Raw genomic sequence first — 21558 nt, forward strand, 5'->3', positions numbered from 1 at the left:
CTGTACCGTTTAAAGATGACGAAGCAAAGGCAAACGCAAGTTCGTGTGCCTTTTTGCGATAGGCAAGGGTGTCCCAAACTCCACAGCATCGTGGTCCACCATGTTTACCGATTTATTGGCTTTAATGTGCACGATGCACACGCCGGATGATTGCTAAACACGTAGCGCACGAGGTAGAATATTTTGTTGTCCTCACCCGCAACCTCAAATGAGCACCGTTGATTTGTCCAAGTCTCCTTTTGAGTGTTCACGTGTGGAAGAAAATGAGAGCACCCGTAGTGAGCCCACGCATGCGAGGGGGAAACACTCTATCCCATACTGATGGAACAGACGGAGTCCACATTTGAGGTGACGCCTTCTCCTCGCAAGCCAGGGCAGAGGCTCCCCGACGCACGCAGGTAAAGGGAGTGTCACAGCATCTCTGTGCAAACCACCAGCCCAGCGCGGGGTCACATGCTCCGTGTGTAGTCACCGCGACCGAGGAGCCCTGGGAGACACCTTTGATCTACATTCGTGATGCTCCACTATCCAACACACGATGCTACCGAGGCCATTATTTGTCACCTAAAATTCAAACTATTTTCTGTATAATTCTCTCACCAGCAACAGAATCTGATTTACTGATGCCAAACACCAGCAACAGAATCTGATTTACTGATGCCAAACACAATATTTCACCGATGGCCAGCTCTGTGCTGTGATCCCCATGAGCAATCCGGCCGCCTCTATCACTTCATAAATGCATAGACGTGGGATGCAGCAGAGGCTGAAACGAGTCACAGTCAGTGTTCACTTTGTGTCGGAATGACATTGATGTGGAACAGAGAAGCCCAACTGCTGTTTTTGTTTTTTACACAAAGCGCCGCTGAGGTCATGGAAATGTGACCGCTATCATAGACAGCGAGGCCCTCGTGCATCGTAGCTTTGGGAAACTCATTTTAACAGTGCCCCATGTGCCTCAACAGGAAATAACGCACGTAGAAATTACAGGTCATAAACATTGCTACTGACACAACTGGAAACGGCCATAACACAAGCTGGAACTTTTACAGCCGGGGCGAGGACGTGTGGTGGTGCTGGTGGTGGTTTTGTCGCGATTCCTTGACGGCCACACGACGCTGGCCCATTAGTCCAGCAACTTGGAGGCAGGAGTTGACGGATCGCTCTGCAGGAGGCAGTGCAACAAGTTGGTCGCTGAGCTGCGTGTGCAGAGTTGAATGTTTTGCTCTACTCATACACGCACGGATATGTCTCGGAACTGAAGTGTTCTTGCAAGTGTCCCCCCGTGTGCACTCGAAAAAAAACACAAATAGGAGCATCCCGAAAACACTTCTCTGGGACACACGAGGAACATTCACGGAGTGTGATGCTCCGATTTCAACCAACATGTGTACATTCACAGTCCGTGGTGACGGAAACGGGAGTGGTGACGTCTCGCGGGGCTGTGTTGCCTCGTTCAGGTGCAGGCGCAATCGAGGCATTAGTCCTTGGCCCTTCACATCCACATCCCTTGACACACCACGTCTTGTGAAGCTGCTGCTGCTGCTGCTGTTTCTTCTGCTTAACCATGGCGATCAACCCTCTCTCAACACGAACACAGATTCGTCGGCGAAATTTCCCAATTGAACGGACCACATCAGCGCCACCAGAAGCGGTGGTCGGTCCTTCACGATGTTTACATCCTCCGATGTTCAAAATGTGATTGAAATCGAAGTGTTCTTTGGTCGTCTGAATAAAACAAGGCCGTGCTCATTATGCGTACAGGTATGGTGAAGGCACGTGACACGCAACGCATGATGGGTCTGATCCCATACCCTTGTGAAAGGGTAAGACAACCGTCGGACAAAGTCACCTGCTATCATGATACGGATCACGATGAGAATTGTCCGTTCGTAATTGGTAAGCGGGAACGTGGCAATCGGGAGCCTGCGATTTCAAACTCAAGATGTTATACAGCGCTGACTTAATTCTCCGACGCGGATACAGAACAACCGATGCCTGAGCCACACAACCACGTATCCCTCGTCTTTTTTAGAACCTCATGCCTGTGTCAATACACGTACAGCTAACAATTAGCCGAGACGGCCTATCTTTATTTATAGAATGTCTCGCGCCCTTCTGCAAACTCACATTTTTTTAGTCCAAAATGCGTCAGTTTCCTTGGCACTTGCCCAAAGAGCATGAATCAGCATTTGCCAGTTAGCATCGCCCGAACAGCGGAATAATACAGCATGGAATGGAACCAGCTTGAGGGTTTAGCATCGTTTCACAACTGCGATCAATCTGACACGGCGCGTTCTAAGATACAGCGCCGGCATCATGTGGACGAGCGTTACTCCTTTCCCTTAAAGGCCAGGAGGCCCTTATCATCTCCGGTCGCCAGTCGCTGCTCCCCTCCTAGCCGTGACGCTGTTGTTCCCAAGCCACGATTACTTGTCGCGAGTCAAAATTATTGACCTCGCGTGTCTCTCTCCTAATTTACGGCGACGAGAACACACAATGTGCTCGGGCCCTGCGAAGCACCATGAACAATCAACTCTGACAAGTGCCTTAATAGCTGTTATGCGGGCGAGTGTGTACGACCTAACGCCAGGTCCTCGCCGATGCGATTCAGTTGCATGCAACTTTTGGTTGAATCTAGGTTGCGTGCGACTTTTGGTTGCATACTCTTAATTCTTTCGGTAAAGTCACATCGGTAAAAAATTTAATTAAAATTAATAAAAATAAAATCATAAAATCATGCAACATGCAACTTTGGTCGCATGCAACCGAAGCTTTAATATCTCGCCAACTCTGCAACCGGTTGCGAGCGATCGAGTGATCCGGTTGCTCACTGTTGCCCGAGACGGGTTCCACTTCACAGCATCAATCTGCTCATCGATTCGTGGTGAAGTATTTCATCGCGTGCTGGACATTCGCGATCTTCGAACAATTGGGTCGTCGTCACAGTTTACTGACACGACTGATGGGTGAGCGGTGGAGCTGGCCGGGCGGTGGAGCTGGCCGGACGGTGGAGCTGGCCGGACGGTGGAGCTGGGCGGGCGGTGGAGCTGGCCGGATGGTGGAGCTGGGCGGGCGGTGGAGCTGGCCGGACGGTGGAGCTGGCCAGGAAGAAGAGCGCAGTGGCCAAGCTCTCTTTAGCCACGCCCTTGTTAGCGGAACTCCTCGCTCAGACGCGGACAAAGCAGTTCGAGGGGGAGAGTTTAGACGCTGCACGCGACTCCTTCGAGGGACGGACGAGATCGTTGCTGTAACGGAGCCGGCTATTAGCACAGGCCAGGGAGTGGCCTCTCGCGGCGGGAGGGTGGGGGGGGGGAGAGATGAGCCCCCGTTTGAGTGGGCCCTGCTCCCCCTACGTCAGCCGGATTTCACACATTCAGCTTGTGGCGTGCTTACAGTGGCCGTGCTGCGCTTCAGCGGCAAAATCAACAAGAGCCTCCCCTCCGTGTTGGTTTTAGCACGGGGGATATACTTCTCTGCTGCGAGGAAAACGGGGAAAAAGCAACGTTCGGTGGCTTTAAAAAAAAAAACTTTTTCGGTGTCAACCTGCTCGTGGGAAGTCGTGAGTAGTTCTCCAGCGTGCTGTTACCCCACAGCGTCAAGCGGACGTTTCACTACCGCGTGCAATGGCAGAGCCTCTCCGGGTAAACTCACAACTTGAGCGGCTCGCTTATCTTCCCTCGGTCGCAAAGTGCCATCGGCAGATTGTGGGACGTCGTCCCGAATGATGCACACAGCACGGAGAAGCGGGCCAACAGTAAATCGACGGGGCGATCCGTATGAGCGCCTCTTGATTAGCACGGTTGGCTACGTACGGCGCGAAAGAAGTTCAACATGCACACGTACATTGCTGGTGCCGTGTCGAGCGCCGTGTGGCACCAAAACGCGTCATGGGTCTGACACAAGTGGGGGCTGGCAGAGCGGTACAAAGTAAAACAAAGACAGCCCCATCGACAGCCCCCGTTGGCTGTGTTCAGTGACAGCAGGGCGCTGGGCCAGTTAACGCAAATTAATTTCACGGATGATTTTTTTTCCCCCCCGACACATTCCTCTGTCCGTGCTGATGTTAGCGTTTGAACAAAGTAAGCAGACATCGGCTCTAAGAGACGGTGCCAAATGCGCGGCGTTGTTGGCAGCGGCGGTGTGCGATGGACTTAACGCGCGCTGGGAACGTGCGAAATTGGAAGCAAACGCCTCGGCCGCAGCTGATCATTCCTGCGTGTTGTCTGCGGCAAATCGGGCATGCATTGAAGGGATCGTGATTGTTTGCACACTTGCGTGCTCAGGAATTTCACTGGCCTCGTACCTGGCCACTCCAGATGACCCCTCCCCCCCCCCCCCCCCATTTTATCTGCGGTCGGGGGCTTTTTCCTTTGTGGGCTCCCCCCGCTCGGTGATTTGTCGCCGTCGGCAACGATTGTCATCGCCGACGTCACCGACGTTCGTTTTTGCGCCCTTCAGTTTCGTTTACGCGAGCTAAGGGGCCGATGACAGGTGAACAGGTGGGTGGCCACGTGCGTGCCATGAGATGTGGTGTCTTGTGTAGGTGTAATGTGCTAGCGTAGGCCACTCACCTGCTGCCTTGTGACCTCTCTGACCGTGGCTATACTCAAAGAATGTCTCAACAGACAGGCAAAGATGGAAAGTTTAAACCCCTCGTGGAAGGTTCATCCCAGAAACTCTTGCCTCTAAGACAGCGGTTCTTAACCTGGAGGTGCGAGATGCCCTTTCTGGGGGTGCGAGACGTGGCCAGATTTTTTTAGAAGGTAAATAATCGAAAACAAATTAAGCAAGGGCACGTAAGTACAACTACTTTGTTTCATAAAATGTATTAACATTATACAAGTTAGTTTTGATACGATTGAGAACCAAAGTGGTGCAAGGCTGCTATAAAGGTTAAGCATCATTGCTTTAGGATGTTCTCCTTCAAGAGCCTCGTCCGTGCAGAATTAGTTTGCGTCGAACGAGGACCCATTCCCAACAGAGATTCCTTCCCTATAAACATCTGGGAGTTCACCAGCATTGATTGCTTCAAGCAAACCCTGACTATGCTGATGGGGCACGGAATATTAAAACTGGTCCAGAGTTTGCTTGTGTTCAACCAATGCTGCTGGAATTATGAACTACCAGAAGGCCGTGTGGCTGATGGGATGTGTTAAAAAAATTATATTTGATGTGGCGAGCGAGATACGTGAAGGCGGTGTATTATCGGCTTATTCATTTTGTTATTTTAACCAATAGATGGGTGTTCAACGAAAGTGCAAGGGATGTGGGCGTGATATTGGTGGAAATTATTATCTGCATACGGAAACTAAAGGATTTTAGCTACAGGTATGCATGGGGGGGGGGGGGGGGAACCTGGGGAGAGTGTCGATGTTTGTTCGGCCGAGACTAAGATGGGCCAGAGCGAATTGTAAGTGTAAGCGGGAGGACGGTGACGCCACGGTTATAGAAAATCCCCAGATCGCAGAGAGTGGCCTCGCGTCTTTGGGCAAGGTCGCAGATACATGGCGATGAGTAGTACGGAAAACTTTTCCTGTTATCCATGCGACCACTGCCAGGTTACACGTATCCCTGCATAAACGCGCACTGATCGGATGATTTTGCCTCCAAATTAAAGGCACCTGTATCAACACAATGTCTCGGATGGTCATAGTCACCATCGTCATAAACTAGGGCAGCAAAACCATACAGATGATCTTACCAAGCCACCACTCAGAGCATAGCACCGGCCTTTCTGAGATGAAATACACGTGATAAAATTGGAGAACACACTCACAAAAAGTGAGCATGTAATCAGATATTATCTCGTTGAAGACACCAAAAATACGGGATTGCTTTCCATTAGGAATCTCGAAAGTCAATGAGTAATCATAACTTTTCAGAAAACATTAACCCACCTCAGAGTTCAGCCTTGGTGAGGCTTTTCCTGGATAAAGAACAGACTTACAAAGTAAAGCACAGTGCAGGAGCAGCCTTGCAAATCCATTCCCAGTGCTCGCTCCCCAAAGCCACAGCCATCCCACTGAGACGGCCGGTGACATTTTCCTTGCACGAAGATGTATTGTTTATTGAGTTACGCTTTGACTTATTGCTTGTTTATTTAAAAATATATATGTGAACAAACATTTCGGTTCCCAACGACTTAGAGGATTGTGCTGACGTTTCTGGGAAAGTTGATTGCGTTGGTAAACCGGCTGCATATAGGAGTTTGTGTGGCTTTTATGTTTCCGCCCCCGCCCCCCCCCCCCCTCTGTACAGATTCCTAGGGAGAATCATCTCCTTGTTATTTCCCTTGGCCTCAATAAAAGTTGAAATTTGCCTTTTGGGGGGGACCACGATTTTGCGTATCCAGCCGAAAATGATGCTGTAATGTTTATCAAGGCAAAAGTCACGGGCCAGGCACACTCAACTCAAAACACCGCTATTAAGAAAGTGAAAAAAAGCGTCCTTTCCTGGTTACGATTATAATGATTTTCACCTGCGGTGTGTCACTGAAAGTCTCCTGTACTTCCTGCAGTTTATCAATTTCCTGTCGGGGTTGGGTCGGTTTGTGAAGTTCAGGGTCAGCGTGGGTGTTGTGGGGGCGGAGAGGAGCAAAGGGATGACGTTTTGCTGGCCTCTGCAGGGCAATTTTAACAATTGGATGCAATTGGGAGTATCTGCTGCAAAGTTCTTGAGTAAACATCATGGGCAGAGCCAAATGGATGGATGTCCATGATCGCCCGACGTCTTTGAGAGAGGACACAGCACACAAGACAAAGAGAGAGAGAGACAGACAGATGTATGGCTAAGTAGACGTTTTGGTCTCCACCCCCACCCCAGTTTTATTAAAGTCTTGTTATTGCCACCATCTCATGAGCACCCTTGTCCGAGAGCAGCTGCATTTGATATTTTTGTCTGAAAATTCCCACGCAAAAAAAAATCAGAAGTGGCCTTTATATTTTTCGTTCTTTTTACTTAACATTACACATTTTCCTACACACTCTGCCATGAGATTGTTTGTCAGATAACGTTCAATATTATTTTAGTTCGGCCACGATTCAAAGCGATATCCTTCTCAAATGAGCATTGAAGTGGTGCTCATCCCCCGTTTACAGCCCTGAGCCAGTGGTAGAAATTCAACATTCTTATAACAAGGGCAAGTATATGCAGGGGACAACCACTGTTGACCTCCCCACAAAGTGGTACGAATTATATTGACCGTGGAAGGAATTGTTGGGCTGTCAACCCCCAACCGGGATATGTACTCGCAGCCTTCAGTCCACCATGTATGACGACTTTGGTTCAGAGAAAATCGTTTAACAAAACATTAAACCTCACGAATTCATCCTGCAGTGTTTTAGATTTCTTTGGCGATGGTTGTTTTTGTACCTCTTTCTTTTTACCTGTACTTTTGTTATCGTCGTTGTTGCTGCTGCTTTTATCATTTTGATAGCCCCAGGTCACTCGTGCAAGTGAGGACCCATCCCCTTGCCTCTTGATTTCTCCACCAAGTTCAACAATAATAAACTGAAAACGCCACACGCAGGAGTGGAGGTGCAGGCCAACACGCCGTCGTGGCCGCTTTGCGAGCGACCTGAGCCCTGCACGCAGCGTTGTCCTTGCACTTCAAAGCCACATGGTGTACACTTGAGTGCAGTTCGGAAACGACCACGATTCGTCTGGGGAAGTTACTTTTTTTTTACAATTTGAGTCTCGGGGCTGAGCCAATTAAGAACCGGAATCACTGCACGGGGAACATTTAATGTAAGAAGCAGGCATTACGGACTACAGTATTGTACCGTAATTGGTAAATACCAAATTGAGTTTGTGGTTATGAATGGAAACATCAAGCGTATTACTTGGTTCTCAGCAAGCGTATTGTTATAAACTTATAATGATTTGCATCATGATGGCCTCCGCATGCTGTCCGGGCATGGGGGTTGTTTGACCATACTTCACCACAATAGTCAGTGCTGGTTTTGTAAAGGAGTGCATCAATTACTGCGCCACTGCTCCAGTATGTAAAGTCACTTAAAAGGCATGTTTTATTAAAATCGCATGTTTGGTTCTTCTGGTCTCAACGAGATGGCCAGGTGGACCAGAGTTCAGATCACTGAGCTGGCAAAGCTGAGCATCTTTGGGTTGAATCTGGGCTTCAGCTGCCAGGGATTCATTTGGGTTCTTCAGTCAAGTACAGCGAGTTGAGTGTCCCAGGCCAGTCGCCAATGTCGGCACTAAAACAATCCTTCTGTTGACTATTGTAGGACGTATTCAACAGTAACGTCAAAGGTTAGGTCGTAACTTCTTAAGCCATCATCTCTTTGCGCATTTTTTTTTTAAAACCAAATACCGCTGGCTGGATATTCGCTTAGATAACTGCTGACCTGTTCACCCAGAATCTGGTTTTACAAGAAAGGTAGAGTTGTTGCTGGCCGGTAGAGTTGTTGATGGCAGGTAGAGTGGGTGGGTGGTTGCTGGCCGGTAAGTTGTTGATGGCCGGTAGAGTGGGTGGGTGGTTGCTGGCAGGTAGAGTTGTTGATGGTAGGTAGAGTGGGTGGGTGGTTGGGGCTGGTTGGGGCTGCTGGGGCGCACATGTGGTAGCACTGAGCGGTGGAGTTGTAAACATCGATAGATTTTTTTTTGTTGTATTGCCACACAAAGGCATCTCTATTTGGGACGGAAAAATCGCGGTTCTTTCCTTGCACATTTCAGCAATCCCCGCGGATAAAAAAAAAGTCAAAAAAATATAAATAGTGTGCTGCTTTACACTCCTCGTCTTTGTGCGGGGAAAGAAAAATCACGTAAACCTTGACCGCGTTGATGCTGTGTGTGTTTGAACGTGAACCCTGATCGCTATTTGTGACGTTACTGCGCTAGATTTGTTTTCTCAGTCATTAAGAATGAGGTTTATTTTCATTGTCAGTGTGTGGGTTTGGCTTGGAGTGAGTGCAACCAAAGTTTTATGGTGGTGGTGGTGGTGGTGTTAATGAACACATACGGATGACTCAGTGTGCTTGTTAATATTTACGCGATCTAACCCCAAAACAACTCTATTATGAATGATATGATATTCGTCGCGAAAGCCTACGTGTTGAACTCGGTGTGTTTGTGTATGTATGTTGAACTTCTTTCGCACCGTACGTAGCCAGCCGTAATCCTCGGAGGTGCATCTCCTTTAGTGGCAGCACTTTGATGTGGAGGCTAACGTTTAAGAATGATATTCGCTGCATTCAACGGCGCATCAGCCCGTGCCAGTGAGCGGCCCTGATTGATGGCATCCCAAACTTACTTCTGAAGCCTTTTTCAACAGAAATCTTAACTTCGATATTTTTTGAAGCACTCTTTAAAAAGGCGCATTACCCAAAAGAGAGATTCAGGAGCTGGGTGGGCGCTGTTATTCGCGAGCAGCGTGGTGAAGTTCCTTTCGTGGCTGGTTGAAGGGGTTTTTATAGTTTGTGTAAAAACGTCAAAACACATGTTGCGTCCTCAGACGGGCAGATAGAAGTGTTACATTTTCCCCGCGTGGGGAGCTTATCAAACCACATTTAAAAACGCAACTTAAATTCGATGTTAACGTTTGTTAACGCGGCAAACGAAATACCGAGCGCCATCTAGGGTTTGAAATCGGGTGCTTTATTTTGCTGTTGTTTCCAGCGAATGGGCTTCAGTGCGGTTACGATAAAATATAAGAATTGTATTTTATTATGTTTTAGTTTTTATTATATTATTATTTCCATTCTACGTGACTTTACCGAAAGAACCAAGAAGATGAATCCCTGCAGTCACGAAAGCTTCAAATCGAATTTTTTCCGGGTGTTGCGCTCTGAGGTTTGTGTCAGAAACGCGACAGCGATGACAGAACGACGTCCTCACGTCGTGTCGGCCGCCACTGCACTGCTTCATTGCTCAACAAGCGGCGCATTGTGCGTCTAACTGGATAACAGATGTCACGGCAGCCCGTCCAATTCTACACGATACGCAAGCGATGATTGCAGCAAACGTCAATGCAAGTGATTGTTACAGACATTGCTCGGTGGTTGACGGGTCAGGCTGTGTTCCTGGTTGTCCCATATGGCCCTTGGAAGAAACAAAAGAGGCTGGAATTGTGCTCGGTTGGAGCGCGTGATTCTGAGGACGCTCGGAATGTGGTGACCGACCACACACGGCGGAGCAATCCATAGACTCAACCCCACCATGCCATGGTGATGCTGTCGGACAATCGGCCAGTGATGGTCACGCTAGCCTTGAGACAACTCGCTTCTTTAGGTCAGACCGTCCCACAGATTTGCTCCGGTAATTATATCCGAAAGACGCCTCGCTGAAGTGACGAACAACCCCCTCGATGTGCTCATATTGTTTCCCCGATATCATTGATTATGGTCATCCTAACAAAAAAAAAGATTTCTGTGGTCATAAGATTGCAAATTAATTAACTATCGGTGCGCTTTTGTTTCTTCTTGTATTGACTGAGAGCTCTGTCAATCCACTGCTGGATAAAGATATCCCCTTGCCGTGCTCGTCATCGCGATTGTTTAGCCTAACTTCGCCTTGCTGGGCAGTGCGGTTACGCGATACGGTACCCAAGAACTGGTTCAGATATTGCTCGCCGCTCGTGTTAGCCCTGGTTGGGAATCGAACCGGGGATTGCCCAAGTTCATAGCACAGTCCCATCTGACCGATTGCCGCACCCCCTGAGCTGATAATGTAGTCACTACACCACTGATAGTGTAGTTACTACACCACTGATAATGTAGTTACTACGCCACTGATATAATTATTGTACACGCTGGGTGTGCGTGGCTCATAGGAGGCCACCGAGGGAGGCCTGCCCCCTCCTGGCGGTGTCGGGATTTGGCCTCGCCCTGGACTCTTTTGACCCCGACGACCAAAATAATGTTAAAGTTGTCTTCAACAACAACAAAGTAGCGATGACGTCACCACGGCGCTTTGTGCCAGGCTAGGTGCACCACAATCCACCACTGCGAGAATTCCCCTGCGCCACGAGGAGACGAAAGGCACGACGCTTAAAGCGGTGTACAAATTGGCGGAGAGTCATCGAATTTCCCCCCCAATATACAAATCGATGTCGAGGTTTGATGTCCCCATTCCGACTGCTTCTGGAGCAGGCGCGTGGGTTTGTTTCACATCGCCGTCGAACGATTCCATTGGGGAGGTCAGTTCACGGTCTGAGATGTCGCGACCAAAGACAAAGATCCCCCGTGTAGCCTCAACAGACTGTAGGGGCAAGTGCTGCTGGCGAACACCTATGAAGCCCGGCACAGCACACGAGGGGGTGAGGTGGCCAACATCACGCCCGGCCGCCTTTGTCTCCCCAGTGGCGATGTTTACACACCGCCACCAGGTACTCATTTGAGGCCGAGTCGACCTAGGGGAGGCCCCAGGACCGGTTCGTCACTGGTATGTTGGTGGCCGTGAGCAGGAATCGGGATTGGTAGCGCAGCGTAGCGCAGCGTAGCGCTGACTGCTACACTTATCACAACCACCACCACAGGTCACAAACATGAACTATCGTTGATTTTCCGTTTGCGGAGAAAGTGTCCCACATCTTCCACGGGAGTGTCACCAGAATCCGATTCAAGGAGGTCCAGACCTTCCTCGGTCCAGGTTGGAGGATTGCTGGGGTCGCGGACGACTTACATCTGCGGCAGGTTGGTGTTTGCCCCAGGGCTCCCCTCCAACCGTGATTCGGTGCAGGGCTTTTGGTATTTTAAATGTGTTTCACTTGGCTTATTTCACACACGTTGGCCGTATGTACGCAATGCGTAACTCCCACCGCCAGCTCACGGCCACCGACAGAGATAAGGGCCCAGGCTGCGCCCGCGGGAATTTGGAGGCACTTTGACAAAAAAAAACTTGTTTTAGAATAATGTTGTCTCAGGGGTTTATCAAACTAAAACTCTCCGTGCTCTCTTCCCGACCACATCCGGGTTTGTGCTGGAGCCCGTCCCAAGGCTCTGCCTATAATGCCGTGCTCCACAACGAAGGCCAGAATATTGATAATACTCGTAATGTTACTCCCAGTGTCGTCGTATTGGAGGCAGATGTATCTCCGCCACATCGTGCCCATCGGTGATTCGAGTCTTTTGAAGCGATGCGTTGTTGTTGGTTTTATAGTCTTCCGTGCGAAAGCAACATTCCCTCCGACGCACGCTTTCCTTTTTTGTAGGATTTGCTTCTAAAGTTCGGATATCGGTGTAGGAAATCGGCTGAGGCCGCCCGTGGCTAACAAAACACGTTTGGCGACGCGTCCATTTGTACGGCAGGGGTGCGGGGGAACCCAAAGTTGGGAAACAACATTGAAAGTTCTTCGATGCGTGTTTGCGTTTGTGCCACGTTTTGTTCGACACTGCGTAACGGCGTTTCAACTCCGCGTGCCGAGAGCTTCAGGAACTGAACCAGGACTCGTGCAGCAAACCCGAGGACAAGATCTCAGTATCCGGAGCGTAATGTCAAACGCTATCCCCGAATAACACAACAAGACGCACACTTGTAAATTGTAATTGAATTGTAGATCTCATTTTCGACGCGTCGCCCATTCCTGTACCACTTTTAGTTCTTGAGTTATTCGCGGAATTATAAACATCTCTCAATAAACCGAACACGTGATTTTAGATTTTAATATGAACACGTGATTTGATGATATTGGGTTGAGTCCTGTCTCATGCTGTTAACACTTGATGGAATTTGTTTTGGTGTGCCACCGTGTGTTTGTGTGTGTGTCTTGCAGGGGCAGCCCGGCATGCTGGGCCCTCAGGGGCCGAAGGGATTCCTTGGCACGCCGGGGCCCGAGGGAATTCCTGGGCCCAAGGGCCTCAAAGGGGACGCAGGGCCGCCCGGCCTGGCAGAAGGGAACGGAGACCCCGTGAGTCAGTTCGATGCGATTTATTGTCAAAGCTATTTTTTGCTCAGTGAGCATTGACGCGGTGTTCACCTCCTGTTTACAACCCCGAGCCAACGGTAGAGACTCCACATTTCTATCGCTGGGACTAGTCGATCCATCGGACAATCACTGCTGACTCACTCACAACGTGGTACTTGTTTGAATGATTATGGAGAATAATTAATAACCCCCAACTCGGATTTGAACTCGCAACCTTACAATTGCGAACCGCTCAATCTACCGCTGTCACCTGGCCACACCCCTAAGGCCCCTTCCGTCCGTCTGACCCTGCACCCCTCCCTGTGCTGTGTGTCTGTGTGTGTGTCTGTGTGTGTGTGTGATTTGCAGGGCCCTATTGGAGTACCTGGGTTTCCTGGAATTCACGGGACCCCTGTAAGAGCCGTCGCATCACCAGCACCCTCATCGGCACACTGCACACAGTGCCGCGCACACACATCTACAGGGACTCCTCTACTTATGAACATTCGATTTACGAACTTTCAGAGATACGCACAAACCTGTCCGTATGTCCAGTTGCCTATTCGGACGGAGAGTCGTAAGTTCAACCGCCGCGCACTAGATGGCGGTGCTGGCATCTACACCTGCAGAACGTGAAGAACCAGCGACATCTGCAGGAGATGATACAACTTTTTAAGCCATGCCGCCGTGTTTAGTCTACATTCCGTACAGCATGTTTGGAATTGACAGGAGTAAATTTGGACTTACGAACAAATCGAACAAGGAACAGATGTCTGGGACCTAACTCGTTCGTAAATAGAGGAATGTTTGTAGCTCCATCCCACCATTCCACTGCAGGCTTGAGACTTTGTCAACTTCACGTTTGGATGACTTCATCTGATTCAGATCCGATCTTTACATTTGCTCCCGCAATCAGAAAATCATCTTCCTTTCAATGGGAGGTCACTCCTTCTCTACTGTTGTTCTTACAGTCTGGAACTGTTTCCCCACACGCCTGCCTTGGCTGTTCACTAATCGTGAGAGGGCGGTGCTCAAGGTGCAGGTATCCATGTTGGGGCTTGCGCTGTGGAGCGGTGTGAGCGGAGTGACTTGTGTGTGTGTGTTGCACCATGTGTGGTGAGTTAGCATATGCTCTTGTGCATGTTGTGCGTGGGGTGTGTTGTACGCATCTGCGCTCATTGTGTTGTGCGCGGCGTGCGCATACATGCTGTGCAGTGTTTACACGAAGGGTTTAGCGTATGGTGTGCATGGCGTGTGTGTGTGTGCTGTGTGTGCTGTGTGTGGTGTTTGCTGTATGTACCCACATCACAGTTCCTATGATCACTGTTTCATTGCTTTCATGGCTTTATTTTGGTGATTTCGAAAAGTGTATTGGTTTAGCCATGTTTGTTTGTTGTAGTACAGAGTTAGACTGATGGCCTTAATCTAAGTTGTCTTGTGGTTGTTGTTGGTTGTTTGACTTGCATCCCACTGGGATTTTTGCACACAGCGTTGGTGTACGGTGCTTTTTCTGCAATATTTTGCTGTCTTTTCTTGGATTTTCTGTTTGCACTTAGTCACATATTCACTTTAAGATATTTTCTTGTTCATGTTTTTGTTTTTTGTTTGTTGCGGTTGCACCCGATTCAAGAGCCGAATGGCTCACAAGGCTATACCTAATACTAGATTTGAAGCTTTCGTGACTGCAAAGATTCATACTCTTAGTTCTTTCGGTAAAGTCACGTAGGTAAACAATGAAATAAAAAAAAACAATGAAAATCACGATGTTTCGTCGTGATAATAAATAAAACAATGAAAATCACGACGAAACGTCGTGATTTTCATTGTTTTATTTTATTATTTTTTATTTCATTTTTTACCTACGTGACTTTACCGAAAGAACTAAGAGTATCTATACCTAATACATGAACTTGAACTTGAACATCTGTTGGAGGAGGCCACAGCGAGAGCGGCCCTATAACGCGGCCGCCCGCTCTGCGTGTGCAGGGTCACCCGGGGCAGCCGGGCTCGCGGGGCCACCCAGGGGCCGACGGCTGTAACGGCACGCGAGGGGACTCAGGCCTCCCAGGCCAGAGTGGCTCACATGGGACACCTGGCCAAGCGGCAAGTCCACACCCCCCCCCCCACGACCCCCCACGACCCCCCATTACCCCCCCATCACCCCCCACCACTCCCCACGTGTCTTTTCAATTTGTTCCACCACCCCAAATTGTTTTTGCACTCCGCTCTTGCTACTCAAGTTAATTCACGGTGGCGAAGGAATACACTGGTCAACAACAACAAAAACTGTTTTTTTCTGGCCTGGACTTTTGCAGCTGTTTTAGACTAATTTCAGGGTGCTGATTCCAAATCTGATCTCAGATTTGCTCTATCACATTTTTATGCTTTCGGCATACCCCATTTTCATTGATTTTACCCGAAATTAACTCTGTCACTTATGATTGCAAGTTGTTGCGAGTCAGTGACTGGTTTAGTGTTAAAATATGGCGCTGTATATTTAGGATAGTGTGTTTATAATATCATTTTATGTAGATATTCACATTCATTTGATATTTTTCTTCTGCAGTTTTTATTAAAAATGCTGTGATGTGATAGAGAAAAACTGATGCCAGATTTGGAATCAGCACCCCAAGTTTACCTTAAACCCGTTGGAATACCTTATGCCAGAAAAGGTGTGTTGAACAGTGATATCATCCTGCCAGAATACAAATGCCACCGCCGCTGGGAAAAATGAGCCCAGAAAGATCCTATTTTTATTTTACCAGGTAAGGCCCCCAACTGAGCGATGTAGTTATTTTTCCGAAGCGACGTGGCCACAAACGATAGCTCAACGAAGTGGCTCTAAACGCACGTTGATTTAAAATGTGGAGGGAAAAACCGGAGGACCCTGAGAAAAATCCATTCGACAATGGGGAGAGAGACACGCAAACTCCAAATATACAGGCATCAGTGTTGGGATCGAACCCATGACCTACTGAATACAATGGGAGGTAGTCAACATTTCGCCACCGCGGCGCCCCCACGTACAATGAAACTCTTTTTATCCGTAGCTCAGTCCATCTGCCGTGTCACCGAGGCAGTGTTGTGGTCGAGTGGTAGCGCGTTTGCTGCTTCCCGCAAGAGATTCGTGGTTCGATCCCCATGGCCGCCCCGTTGTATTCATCGTAAATACGCGCTGACTGCCTTACAGTGGACGTCGACGATCCCGTGAAGTTCGAAAAAGAGTTGGGCCATGTGTGCCGGCAACCTGCCAATTTAACAAAAAAATATCAGCAAATTGACTCAACTGGGAGAACACAGCCGTCATCGTCCCTACTGTGAAACTACTGCGGAATATTAACGTCGTGTGAGATGTAGCGCCTTCGTCAGAGCCTGGTGCAATGAGAATGGCACAAATATTATTTGGCACAAATATTATTTATATTTGTGCCATTCTCATTGATTATTATCAACACCCCCCAATAAATGTCAGCATTTCGTTTTTTCATGAGTAAAATTTACAGAACTTCCAGGGCTAATTTGACACTAGCTCTAACCTCTAATACTTATACTAGCTGTCTACCTGCAACACTGAATCGTAACCCTTATTGCTCATTCGAAGTGAATTTAAATGTATTTTCTGTAGCCTTAAAAGCTGTAAACTCCATCGAACGACTTTATTTTTTAAATATCCTCAGTTTACATTGTGTGTATGTTGAACTTCTTTCGCACCGTGCGTAGCCAACCGTAATAATCGGAGGTGCGGGGGAAGGACAACAAACTAAAGACAAAAAGCAGTTCAAAAGAAATTAGTTTTCAATCTAGATTTAAAAGTGCATAGCTCCCAGTAGCTTCCTCATATCGGAAGGAAGAGCGTTCCAGACGGTCGCAGAAGTGCACCCGAAAGCGTGCGATGCGGTCACCATTTTCGTTCGATGGCCAGCAAAAAGGCGCTGCTGCGAGGATTTATCGTGTCCCGTTTTTTATTACTTGGAATTGTCGTCGTGTTGCCTTGATGTGCTAGGTTATTTCACGTAACTAATGCTGTTCTGCCATCCTGTAGGGAATTGTGGGACCAAAAGGCCAGAAGGGAGACCCAGTAACGCCTCCTCCTTCGCTCAAGGGCATGAAGGTGAGTCTCTGGCTTGGGCATAGGCAGTTCCAAGTCAGGAGAGTCACCGACTGGTTCGAAGAGTGATCTGATCCGCTGGGTGCCCAGCGCCCGGGTACGATCCCGAATGTCGCCATCACATTCCGATTTCGTCATCAATTCGCCTGCGCGTGGCACTGGCAAACCTGGGGCGGAGTTCGTACCCTCGCAGACTGGAGCCCCCGTTCTGCCAACGAGAGTCGCATTCACGCAATGGTGTAACGCGACCGCATGTCCAGCGTCGTGGAAAAATGCGAATTAAGCGACGCAGAGACAGCCAAGGAAGGCGTTGCAGGTGGGGAGAAGGAGGGCTTCAGTGCAGGCGTGGATGCCATAGAAGACATTGGAAGGGGAGATGGAGTCAGCCATATCTGGGATGGAAGAGAAAAGCCGAGAGCCTGGACCTGTGCAGTATTGTCACGTGCATAACGTGTGGCACGTGTGTAACGTGCGGTGCCCGTGTAACGTGTGGTACGTGTGTAACGTGCAGTGCCCGTGTAACGTGTGGCACATGTGTAACGTGCGGTGCCCGTGTAACGGGTGGTACGTGTGTAACGTGTGGTACGTGTGTAACGTGTGGTACGTGTGTAACGTGTGGTACGTGCGGTGCCCGTGTAACGTGTGGTACGTGTGTAACGCGTGGGACTTGTGTAACACGGCGTTTCTGTGTGCAGGGCATACGTGGGAAGCAAGGTTCGAACGGCCTCCCGGTGAGCACCACAACCCCCACGTGCAGACCAATCTGTGCCACACTCTCATCATCACCAACCTTCCGATAACAGCCATAACGCATTAATTAGTTCATACATTAATGGTTGTATGGATACCCTTGCCAAGCATTGATTGTGAAGCTTTCCCACCTGATGACGGACGCTTGTGTTGCGCCCGAAACGTTGTGATTTATTTTATTTTATACCTACGTGACTTTACCGAAAGAACCAAAGAGTATGGATTCTTGCAGTCACGAAAGCTTCAAATCAAGAGTGAAGCCTTGAGCAAGTTGTGGAAATTCCACATCCATACGACGGAGACATTTTCCCATTTGTGTAATCAAAGTTATCTTCCCACAAATGACAGCAATGGAAATGATGGGCCAACACGTGACCTTCCCTCACCCCTAGGAAATTACGCGGATCTAACTGGTGAATTTTGATTGTGACAATCGTTCAGAAACTGACTGGCGAGTGAGCTGAAACAAAAACAGTAACATTTGGCACGTTAAAAGCGTATACACCGCGTGGCAATTTAAATCCATTTAGCCATGTCGGGTGGTGGTGGTGTTGAGTCTTACGACACAAATTCGGCCAGACCGTTAAATGGACTAACTCAAAAGTTAATACAAAAAAAACATCACCACCCTTCTTTATTGTGAATCGAGTGGACTGTTGCATTGCCACGCGCTGGATGTTGATGAGCGCCTGACCGGGGAGTTGGAACTGGCAGTTCTCCATTGGTGACTTCATTGCACCATGTGGCTGTACGTATGTATACTCGTAGGTAAAAAATAAAATAAAAAATTAATAAAAGTAATAATAGAAATAAAATAAAATAATAAATCACGACGTTTCGGAGGCAACACAAGTCTCCGTCATCACTTGATACAGCAAATCTAGCTGTGACGGTCCCACCTGATGACGGAGACTTGTGTTGTCTCCGAAACGTCGTGATTTATTATTTTATTTTATTTTTTACCTACGTGACTTTACCTAAAACACCTAAGAGTATGAATCCTTGCAGTCACGAAAGCTTAAAATCTAGAATATGTACGTATGTATGTTGAACTTCTTTCGCACCATACGTAGCCAACCGTGCCAATCAGAGTAGAAGGTTGACAATGATGATGATGATGTTGGTGGATATTTCATGTGTGTGTACATCCATTTTGCCATTCCACTGCTGGATCGAGCCTGGTGTACCAAGGCCTTCCCCTACGCCATGCGGGACATCCAAGTGGCCATGTTATCGTTTGTTTGTTTGTTTGATACTTGCAGGGATCATCCATTCCGGGTTTTCCAGGTCAGATAGGACCGAGGGGCCCTACTGGATTTCCCGTGAGTATCGAGCGAGCTGCCTTGCTAAATGCCACCGCAAACTCGCCTTCGCGGAGCTCCATCAAGCATTGGCTCGCGGAGCAGCGTTTCACAACACCATTGGAACCTCCTTTGCCAGTAGCAAAATAATTCTACTGGCAAATGAGGTTCCAATGGTGTAAATACTTGCCCCGAGCTCTCATACTCTGATGGTGCATTGTCTTTGAGTTGTGCGCCTTTTGGCGTCATCTGGTCCAACACCATGTGAGACTAGGCTCTAAGGAAAGCTGTCCCGGGTGCGGATCAATGCATTTCAAGGACAGTGCATACATTATCAATGTTGTGTTTTTTGTTTGCATTCCGACCGCAGGTATTGTGGTCTATGCAAACATGACTCCTTGTTTAAAAAAAAGGTGTCAGTTTTGTTGCCAGATAAAAGGGTAAAAAACGAATTATCAGCGTTTCATAAGTTAAACGGCTTCCACTTTAACGTACATCAACTACGGGTCGACGCATAAACAGACGTGTGTGATTTGTGAATGGCGCTCGGGTGTAATCGCTGAACCTCGCAATGTGGGCTCTCGGGTTTCCGCTGCCGCTCGTTGACTTTGGTTCCCCGTGTTCCCCGAACGCGACAGGGCTCACCGGGGCCACCGGGGCTTCCGGGCGAGAAGGTACCGCACCAGACACGACACGCGACCCCCCCCCCCCCCTCCACACCACCGCCAGTGCCGGCCGCCCTCCCCCAACATTGTTTCTTGTGACCAGCGATGGTGGCGTAAAACTAACGGCCCGCCGTTTTTTTTCTACCCCCCCCCCCGCCCCACATGTGCAATTCTTCTAGGGGAACCGTGGCATTGAGCTGCGTGGCATGACGGGAGAGAAGGTAAGGAGAGGGCACGGCGCCACCGCCGGCCAAGAGAGAGGGGCTCCGCGTACGACGTTCAATTGTGCCGCGGAATAAAACTCTTATATGAGTGGCGTTAGTAGCTTATATATGAAGCGTTACCACTGCTCGCAGGCAGACAAGGCGCATCGAGAAACTTGCCAGGGAGATGGGCGCACGGGGCTGGTCCCGAAAATTCAAGCTTTTTTAAATCGAGCCCAACATTAAATCATGGTGTGGTTTTTTTTTGTCTGGTGAATGTCAATAAGATACTAATTCTCGGGATCTCAATGGAGTAGCCATCACCACCCATCACCCCCCTCCCCCAACCCGGATCCGCCACTCTTCACAGACTTGTCGCCATATTGCAGCTCGCACGATTCGATTAATATTCACTTCGTTTGCCTTCGACACCCCTCGGGGGACAACAGAGGACGCGTTTGCTCGCCGCTCTTCTTGGCGTGCATTTGTGCAAGAGCCACCCCCAGGCTTGGCTCACGCGATACCTCGGCCGCCCAGCATCGACATCTGGAAAAGACGGTGCACGTGGGCACGAGGGGTCATTCACAATTCTCCTCGGGGCCCAGGGGTGGGCAAACTAAAATAACAAGAGGAGACATTTATTTCGAATTCGGTAAAAACGAAAAAAAAACAATATTTCAAGTGCCTCCAATGCACGTGATTAACAGTGACGAATCGGTCCTTAAACGAGGCCGTGCCTGCTGCTCCGGAGCCGCAGGTTGCCGCCCCCCTTGACCAAGCCATTTGCACTGAAATCGCACCGACGCGGGGCCACGTCATTATTCCGAGGCTCTTCATGTAACGATTGCCCTGCACGGATGTGAACGTCGGTGCAGTCGAACTCCTCCTCTTCTTCCGCCGACGTCAAGCTGCCAATCGTTCTGCTCGCACGGGAGTGAGAGTGGGGGGGAAAGCGTTGCGTTGGACAAGCCACCTTACACCAGAGGTCGCAAACGGGTACCCGTACCCGTACCCGGGTACGGGTAGCCGGGTATCGGGTAGGGTACGGGTATCAGGTACCCGGTTGCGGACCTCTGCCTTACACCCATCGGTGTCCAACACGAAACGTGGGCGGTAGACCTGCTCACAACAACTCCCCAAAGGTCGTGACCCCTTCATTGGGAAACTCAATAGCAATGTCGCCTCCTAGCGGGCAGGGCCGGTACTGTGATTCACCACGTGCCGCGCAGAGAGGGCCAAACCACCGTCGGGGTGGCCGCTCCAAGTAAACTATTGACGAATGTGTTTGAATTTTCGCTTCGTGGTAGAATGTTGCAGTATAAGGAAAGCGCCGTCACTAGTCGACCACGGAGGAGAGAAATAACTTCGTAAAAATATTTTTTTAATATTACCAGGTAAGGCCCACTGAGCCCTAAGGTTAATTTTCAGAAGCGACCTGGCCACAAATGACAGCTCAACGAAGTGGCTTATCACGTGCAAATGCACAGCAGCCAAATTCTCTAAACACGTGATGTTGATTCTAAATGTGGAGGGAAAAACGGAGGACCCGGAGGAAACTCCACGCGATCACGGGGAGAGAGAGAGACACGCAAACTCCAAGTATACAGGCATCGTCAGGGTCGGAATCGAACCCACGACCTCCTGTATACCAGGCGAGGTAGTGGCA

The 21558-nt window shown here is 49.1% G+C and overlaps 1 protein-coding gene across 1 annotated transcript in view; it reads left to right on the forward strand.

Annotated features, from left to right (window-relative positions):
• LOC133357202 (collagen alpha-6(IV) chain-like) overlaps positions 1-21558 on the forward strand; it is a 143440-nt gene that overhangs the window by 72213 nt on the left and 49669 nt on the right. The window contains 8 exon segments of the mRNA XM_061575031.1: positions 12734-12868; positions 13235-13279; positions 14852-14968; positions 16908-16976; positions 17669-17704; positions 18986-19045; positions 19663-19698; positions 19869-19910. Coding sequence (XP_061431015.1) covers positions 12734-12868; positions 13235-13279; positions 14852-14968; positions 16908-16976; positions 17669-17704; positions 18986-19045; positions 19663-19698; positions 19869-19910 — 540 coding nt within the window.

This window comes from Lethenteron reissneri, chromosome 57 (assembly GCF_015708825.2).
Source record: "Lethenteron reissneri isolate LAM-NWPU_2019-01 chromosome 57, ASM1570882v1, whole genome shotgun sequence".
Classification (NCBI taxonomy): Eukaryota; Metazoa; Chordata; class Hyperoartia; order Petromyzontiformes; family Petromyzontidae; genus Lethenteron; species Lethenteron reissneri.